At 64.0% G+C, this 8,402-nt stretch overlaps 1 protein-coding gene across 3 annotated transcripts in view; it reads left to right on the plus strand.

Moving 5' to 3' along the window:
• Nucleotides 1-8,402, plus strand: part of DIS3L2 (DIS3 like 3'-5' exoribonuclease 2) — a 296,670-nt gene that overhangs the window by 284,090 nt on the left and 4,178 nt on the right. For all 3 annotated transcript variants that reach the window (XR_002777885.1, XM_011383718.2, XM_023525183.1), the window contains exons 15-19: nt 3,166-3,349; nt 4,021-4,107; nt 6,927-7,074; nt 7,413-7,543; nt 7,712-7,816. Coding sequence is in view for 2 of the 3 variants with exons in the window: in XM_011383718.2 (XP_011382020.1) it covers nt 3,166-3,349; nt 4,021-4,107; nt 6,927-7,074; nt 7,413-7,543; nt 7,712-7,816 (655 nt within the window). In the remaining variant the exon portion in view is untranslated. The remainder of the gene's footprint in view (nt 1-3,165; nt 3,350-4,020; nt 4,108-6,926; nt 7,075-7,412; nt 7,544-7,711; nt 7,817-8,402) is intronic.

An 8,402-nucleotide genomic window follows, 5' to 3' on the forward strand; every position in this document is an offset into this window, starting at 1 on the left:
GCCGAGGGCTGCAGGGCTGCAGTTAGTAATCAAAGGCTCACTCCTGCCCCTGCCACGTCCCAGGTCCTGTGGAAGGAAGACGTTGGGGGCCCCCTGCTGGTCCCTCCTGGGAACTGACCTGGGCGGAGGACCTGTGGATCCTGGTGAGAGGGGCCTTCGCTGGCCCCAGATAAGAGCATTGTCACCCATCAGCCCTATCCCCAGCCAGCCCAGTTCTCCCTCCCATGGTGCGGCTAGGTTTGTGGCATCTGGCTGCTGGCCGCTTGGCTTTCCCAGGCCTTTCTGCTACGCGCTGCATGGGGACCCGGTCCCGTCTGCCCTGAGCCCCTTCTAGCCACAGAGAGCTTGACCACCAGGCCCCCTTCCTGCTTTCTCACGCTCACAGCTTCGTGGGTTCCCTCTGCCCCTCGCTTTCCCACCTGCTGGTGTAGGAGGGGTTTTCAGGGCAGGCTGTGGGGACGTGGCCCCTGCAGTATCCTAGAACACGAATGAGCGGCACTTAGGCACTCGGGCGTCTTGCTGCACCAGCTCCCAGTTTGGTGATGTGGACGTTTTTCTGGGGTGAATGTTCACTATCAGCAAACCATCTTGGAGAGGATCCCCCGGGCCTCCCTCTCATCTCCTGTCCCTCGTGTCACGAGGGAGGGGCTGAGATACTCAGCGCGGGAGCCCCCCACAGGCACCAAGGAACTTGTCCAGGATCAGTTTCTGCGTCCAGAGCTTGAGCAGACTTCCTCTCAGGGTTAGTAAGAGCGTCCATCTCTGTCTCTCACCAGCCCCAGGGGACTTATGGCACTGTACCCGGGGGTCCAGGGAGCACAGTAGTGGAGTCACTGGAGAAGCAGCTTGACTGGGGTCTGTTGTCACTGCCTGGGGCTCTGAACGTTGGCCCCATCCCTCTCCTCCTGCCCTTGCCCTTGCTTAAGACCTTGAGAGGGGCGGCAGGAGAGCCCCTGCAGGGCTGGGACAGGAAAGCCGCTCCGCCTGGGGAGGCTGCCCAGGCATTCCGCTTCTTTGACCCAGGGGTGGGAGTGCAGGGTTGGGGGGGGACAAGCAGAAGCCCCTAGAGCCCAGCCCTGCTACTCTGCCCTGCCCAGTGTTCCCTAACCTGCAGCCCAACTGTAGGGCCATGCTGCCCCCTGCTGGCCACACTGCCAAAACGCAGCCCAGGGTCTTCACCCAACCTGCCCCTGGGGCTGGAGACGGGCTCCAGGAAAGAGACCGTGTGCCCCCTGCCCACGACGATTCTTGGACTGCATGCGGAGATGAGTCTAGAACTGCCTGGCACACAGTAATGTTTGTTGTGTGAACAGATGAATGAATGAATCAATGAATCAATGAATGTCTGCATCTGAAGCATTTAGGTGATAAAGGTGTGGAAAGGGTGAGGAAGGGGGGCGTAGGTAGCAGGGGTGAAAAATCACAGGGCACCCTAGGGAGACCCCAGCCTGGCCATGTGGCATGGAAGCCAGGGAGAGAGGAAAGCACTTCTCGTGTCTCGAGGTGGACAGTGGGGCAGGCACGGGGTCGGCCCTTAAAACATGTGCTGTTCCGTCAGTCTTCACAGCCACCCTGTGAAGCAGGTGCTGTTATTCCCGTGCTGCCTTTGAGAAAACAGACTCAGAAAGGTCCATGACCCATTCAGGGTCCTACAGCAAGGACATGCAGAGCCAGGATGCAGACCTCATCTTAGGAGGTTTGGTGGTCGAGCTCAGGTGCTGGAACTCAGGGAGTCACGTGCTCAAGGACAGATTGGGGGGCGGGTAGGATGCCCGCTTAAAAAGCTGTTGCGACTCCCGGTGGCGAATGAAGAAGTTCCTCATTCCCCACGCTGGGCTCCCTGCAGGGTACACAGGCCAGCGGAGGCCTGAGCCTGCAGCCCTGCACCCAGGCCGTGTCCTGCCCCTCCATGGGCCTGTCCAACGCAGTCCCCGCAGGGGAGGAGCTGGCAGTGCAGGACTTAGAGAGAGGGCTTCTGGGAGAGACGTGCCCTGGGGACAGCTTGGCGGACCAGCCCCATTCTGCCAAGGCAGGCCCAGCCTGGGGAGCAGGCTTCACCCGCTCACATTCTCTCTCTCCCCCTCACTGGCTGCTTTTCTTTCCAAGAGCTTGGCGGGGTGACAGGCCAACCCCACAGCAATGCCCACACCTCCAGGAAGGGGAAGTTCATGCTGGGCTTCCAGCCGCCGCCAGGCCTGCCTGACCTCTCCTGCCTCCGTGGGAGCACAGGTTTGACGTGCAGCCCGGGGTTCAGATCAAAGGCGGGAGAGCCTCCCTCAGCCGGGAAAGGCTTTCCCCACGTAGGGCACCCTGGCCGCGGTGGCACCGGGACCTGCCAGAGGCCCCTTCCCAGAGGCGTCAGCTCTGGTGCACTGTGTGATCCACTTGTCCTCCCACAGGAGCCCCAGGCAGGGGGAGCGGCATGTGGGCCCCAGACTGGGGGTGTTGCTGACCTCAGGCCTGCGTGGTCCAGCTTCCCGCGTTCCTAACCAACTCCTCAGTCCTGGCACACCCCCTGCACCCCGCTGTCGCTGCCCCTCCCCCAGGTCCTTGGTGTGCTTTTGTCTCTTCTGTAAAGTCGTAGCTTTCATACTGATCACACTCAAATGAAGCTAAACCAGAGTGAACTTCCCAGAGGTTGACTGTCTGGGGTTCGAACACCCCAAAAGCACCTTTGCTTTATCCCGAGATGCGTGATTTCACGTTCGCTGTCTGTGAGTCCCCTCCTTGTCCTCAGAAACTCATCTCCCTGGGGGGCAGCCCAGCTCGGGGCACAGGTCTGCTCTTACCTTCCACACACTCCATGGAGGCACATTGTTTCCTCACAGGTGGGGGTGCCCCCGAATGATCTGGGGGGCTGGTCACCCAACAGACATCTTTACCGAACACCTCTGGGTCAGGCAGGGTGCCGAGCCTTGGGGCTGCAGCGGGGGGTCAGCCCCATCTCGTGGGGGCGGTGGCGCACGAGCTGACCCAGCAGAAGCGGAGTTTGCAGACTGATTGGCAGATGAGGGGCGCGCTCAGGGGGGAGATCGACCGGGGGAACAAAGAGCGGCCGGTGGGGGGAGGGCATCTCCAGTCGGAGGCGAGGGCGAAGAGAGCCAGCCAGCAGGGAGCCTGGGGACCGATGGGCAGCGGCCCCTGACCTGGCGGTGCCCCCCGCAGGCTCGTGGAGGAGTTCATGCTCCTGGCCAACATGGCGGTGGCCCACAAGATCTACCGCGCCTTCCCCGAGCGGGCCCTGCTGCGCCGGCACCCCCCACCCCAGACCAAGATGCTCAGTGACCTGGAGGAATTCTGCGACCAGATGGGGCTGCCCATGGACTTCAGCTCTGCCGGGGCCCTCAATGTGAGTGCAGGGAGCTGGGGTAGGGGCAGGGAGAGGCCCTGTCTGGGGGAGGAGGGACGTGGGCGGTGTAGCAGCCCCTGTGTCCCACCAAAGTCCCTTCCCCATTAGCCAGGACTCCTAGCACAGAGAGAGGGGAGGCCCTGCGGAGAAGGCCCCCGAGTCACCAGGGCCCCAGCTGTGGGCAGAGGACCTGTGGCCAGGGCTGGGCTGGGGCCCAGAGGCTTTCAGTAGGGCCTGGGGTCAGTGGAAGCCAGAGAATGTTTTTTATGGTAAGTGGTGTCAAGAGTCCCCTGCCTGGAACTAAGCCTCGTGGGGCTCAGGAATCCGTGGTCTCAGCTCTGATCTGCCAGGACGGAGACCGTCCTACCTGTGCTCCAATCCTGGGGTGGGCGGAGAGGTGCCGTAGCAAGACACTTAGAGACCAGTCTGCCCAGGCCAACCTGCTAGATGTGGAAGGACAGGCCTCAGAGCTGAGGGCCCGAGTCAGGCCCAATGCGAGACATAGTCTGGGGCTGATGGCCCCCCTGCACCCCACCCCGTGGCCATCCGGGCAGGCCTGAGCCCCTCAGCTGACCCTTCCCCCCAGAGCCAGGTCTCAGATGCTCAGCGGGTGACAGGGCCCCATAGCCTCTCCCCAAGCCTGACTGCACATCATGTGGCTTTGCTTCTAGAAAAGCCTGACCAAACTCTTTGGCAATGACAAGTATTCACTGGCCCGGAAGGAGGTGCTCACCAACATGTGCTCCCGGCCCATGCAGGTGAGGGTGCCCACCCCCACCCCGGGGGAACTCAGGGGAGGGGTAGGAGGACACCCCACACAACGCCGAGGGCAGACGGGCCCCAGGCCCCTGAGCCCAGTCTGCTGCCTCCTGCCCGGACCTGCCCGCCTCACCTGCCCCAGGACGGCTCGTCTGCTTGTTAGAGGGTCCGGGTTGAGCCACCACAGGGCATGCACAAGGCTTCGGTGCCCTGTCCCCACGGACCAGACTAGCTTGGGCAAGGGAATTGGGCGGGGGGGGGCGGGGGGGGCAAGGACTGGTCAGCAACTCGTGGCCGGATGGGGACACTGGAGGGGAGGGTGTCTCCTGTAGCAGCCTGCCCTGGGGAGCCCTCCGCAGCTTGTGGGTGCCAGGTACAGACATCTTCCTCTAGCCAGGAAGGGGAGTCAGGCCATGGCTTGTGTCTGCAGGCAGCATGACGGGCTGGCAGCCTCTCTGCCGTCTGAGGCTGACCTTCAACCCCTGCAGGCCCGAGCACCTTGGGAAGGAGCCAACCCCATGGACTATCAGGCCAGATGCTGATGGGGCTAGCTCTGGGCTGCAGCCTGGCCAGTGGGTAGAGGGACAGTGACAAACCATTTTTCAGGAGTTCGGTCACTCATCAGATTCATCCTGTTCATAAGAACCAGACAGCCTCATCTGGCCACCGCTGGTTTATTCTGTCACCTGTAGCTGTGTCAGGGACAGAGCCATCAGGGCCCGTTTCGGTATGGCTGCCTATACCTTGTCCCGGGCACCAGTGTCTGCCCCATGCTAAGCACCTTAAAGCACCCCACATGGGGGGCGCGGGTTGCCTGTGGCCACCGGGCTTGACACCACACTGCCCCCCAATTGCCCCTGGGTCCCAAGAACTGCCTCCTGGCTGTGCCATGCGGGTCCACTGGGGCCCCCATTCCCTGTCCCTAGGAGCCATCCACCCCCAAGTCACACCAGCCCTGCAGCTCCAGGGCACGGGGCCCTCGCCTGAGTCACCTAGAGCCTGAAAACGACCGGACTTCTGGCCTCGCCTGCCGCTGACCCGCAGGCCAGCCTTTGCCTTGGGATCTGGTGGCAGGGTGTGACCAGAGTCTAGTGCCCATGCTCTCTCAGCCCTAGGAGCTGGGGCACGGACAGGGGAGCAGGCAGGGGGAGCGGCAGTGAGCATGGAAGTTTAAGTGAGCTGCCGAAACAGGACACCAGGGCTGTCCCAGGGATGGCTGGTCACTGTGGGAAAGCCACAGTCTCCACCCATCCCACCCTGCCCAGAGACACCTTCGCCAGCCAGAAAGGGAGCCAGGGCCCTCTGTCCTCCTCACCCCAGCTTGTCTGTGGAACTGGGCCACCACCAAGAACAAAGCCCGAACGTGGCTCAGAATGGAGGCAGCTCCCACCTCCCCCAGTGACTTGCCCCGGACATAACCCAGGGCCCAGCAGGAGCTGGGAGGGAAGCAGAGTTGGGGAGCCGAGCAGGTCACCACCAGCTGCTCCCTGGATTCCAGTCCTCCAGACACAGTAACCGGAGCCGGCTGGCCGTTTGGCCACGTGCAGGGAAGGCTGTGAGGTTTTGAGACGTGAGCAAGCAGCCAGGGAGCGAGCGCGTGAACTCTCAGGCTGCGGCTCTCAGGGCTCCCCACGGGGAACCTGTTCACTTGCTCCCAGGCAGCAGCATGTCCTGGATTCCCAGCCCTGAGAGGTCGGGGACACAGGGCAAGCAGCGTCAGGGCCTGAGGCCAAGGCCCCCAGGACAGCAGGAGTGCTCCGGCCTGGGGCTGTTCGCTGGCCCCCTAGAGCAGCTCGGTGCCCGTCCTTGTGCCCCAGTCACAACTCCCGCCCTGCGGAAGGAACTTTTGGTCAGACCTCTGCATCTTGGCCCCAGGACAAGTTGTCAGGGACAGGAAAGGCTGAGACTGGCAGGCTGGCAGTCCGTTGCCTCTCTTGGCTGGCACAAGGTGGAGTATTGGGGGCACAGAGGTGCCAGGTGCAAGTGTGGCTTTCAGCAGGGCAGAGGTCAGGGACCGAGGGCATGAGGTCAGCCACAACCAAGGCCGGGCCAGGGCCGGAGAGGAAGAGCCCACTGCCTGTTTTGCTCTGGGTGGCGGGTGCCTCGGGCCTTCTCTCTGCTCCATTCTGGCCACGTGGAAGTGGTGGACTTTGAGCCCTCGCAGAGTCCAGCAGCTTCTTCAGCTTCTGCTTGTGCCTCCGCAGGACGAACACTACAGCCCCGGTCCAGCAGGGCCACGAGCTTCTTTCTTTCCTCCCGTCCCAGAGTGGCTGCCCCAGGGGAGGGGCAGGGAGATGGCAGACCAGACACAACCCCTCCCCCGCCCTTGTCCCTGACAGGGACAACAGCGACAGACTGCAGGGCCGATAAGCTCCTCCCCAGTGCCCTCAGGCCAGGTGGTCTGTCCCCTCTGCCCAGGGCTGAGGGAGGAGGCCCTCCTGCATCTCGTGGGCTCCCAGTGCCCACCCCTTCCTCGGCAGGGGCAGGTGGGGCACGCGCAGGGGCGTCTGGCCTGTCGTCAGTGCTGCCAGGGTGACGGGGTCTGGATGACCCAGGCCAGGGCCTGCCTTTGCCTTCAGCAGGAGAGGAACGTGGGCACCCTGTGGCTTCAGCCAGCTTCATGGCGGTCCCACGGGTCCCCTGGCCTCCTCAGGCCTCCTCGGCTTTGCTCAGGTGGCTGCGGCCTGGCAAATCAGCCTGCGCCAAGACTGCCCCGGACGAGGCAGAGTCTCAGCCTGGCAGAGCAAACCCCGCCCCAGCCCGGCCTGGCCAGGCTCCGAAAGCCCACGTTGCCCTCGCCTCCCCCCGCCCCCCCCAGATGGCGCAGTACTTCTGCTCGGGGGCCCTGCAGGACCAGGAGCAGTTCCGACACTACGCGCTCAACGTGCCGCTCTACACGCACTTCACCTCTCCCATCCGCCGCTTCGCCGACATCATGGTGCACCGGCTCCTGGCCGCCGCGCTCGGTAAGGCGCCCAGCTAGGGGCTGCCCACCCAGAGTGGGTGCCCAGCCGCTGGGGTCACACTGCTGTGGCTGTGGAGGCCCCCAGGGGTGGGCAGCCCACGCAGCAGGGAGCCCGGGCCCGAATCTCTCCCACGGCGCCAGGGGAAGCTGCATTAGGGCTCATTGCAAGCCCAGGCGGAGGCTGGGGCGTCAGGACGCTGACCGTGGCCGGCCCGCCGCTCTCGGCCCTGGCGCCGGGCAGCAGGAGACCTTGGCTGGCTCTGCACCTTGCCTGGGCCAGGGCACCGTGCCGCCCACCATCCAGCACCCGCCAGCGGCCCCCCACCGTTCTCCTCCCAGGATATAGGGAGCCGCCAGGCGTAGAGCCGGACGCCTTGCAGAAGCAGGCTGACCACTGCAATGACCGGCGCATGGCGTCCAAGCGCGTGCAGGAGCTCAGCACCAGCCTCTTCTTCGCCGTCCTGGTCAAGGTGAGGCCACCGCCCACCTCTGCCCTGCCCTGCCCCGCCCCTCCGCCCCGCCCCTCCGCCCCGCCTCCTCTCCTGAGCACCTGCTCACAAAGAGCCTTCAGCGGCAGGGGTGGGCCCCGGGGATGCCCCCTCCCATGGCCACGCCTTGGCTGGAGCCCTGCCCTTCAGGAGAGTGGTCCCCTGGAGTCGGAAGCCATGGTGCTGGGCGTCCTGAACCAAGCCTTCGACGTGCTGGTGCTGCGCTACGGGGTGCAGAAGCGCATCTACTGTAACGTGAGTGCGCCGCTGGGCCCCCCAGACACCGGGCTGCATCCGCTTAGCGCTCCACTGTCACCTGCCTGCTCTGCTCCTGCTGCGGTCTCCTTCGCATTTCTCTAGCGTCTAGTGGGCAGGGGCTTAGGCCGAGGACTCTGCTGTCCCTGTCCTCACTGGAGGACCCAGGCTATGGGGGTGGCAATGCACTGCGCCCCTCGCTCAGGTGTGGGCCGTCCTGGGACACGGTGGCAGAGAGTGTGGAGCCCCAGACCTTGCTCCCCTCTCCACCCAGCACCAGGCCCACCCAACGGGCCCTGCCAAGACACCGAACTGTGCCTGCCTGGGATGGGGGATGCAGGCCGAGGGTCAGGCTCAGGCCTCTTCTCCAAGGACCCAGGCGGCCGGAGAACAGGCCCCTCCCTAACTGGTACAGGATAGCAGGGTACGCAGGCTCTGCGTGACTTGTTTGTGGGAACACGGGAGGAGGAAAGACCAGAAAGAATGGTCCATGGCCACTCTGGAAATGATGTCCCCTAGAGAAGAGGAGGAGACCAGGCTTTGCCTTGGGTCCTGCCCCTGGTGGCTGTTTATTCCAGGGTTTTTT

The sequence above is a fragment of the Pteropus vampyrus genome, unplaced genomic scaffold (assembly GCF_000151845.1).
Source record: "Pteropus vampyrus isolate Shadow unplaced genomic scaffold, Pvam_2.0 Scaffold539, whole genome shotgun sequence".
Lineage (NCBI taxonomy): Eukaryota > Metazoa > Chordata > Mammalia > Chiroptera > Pteropodidae > Pteropus > Pteropus vampyrus.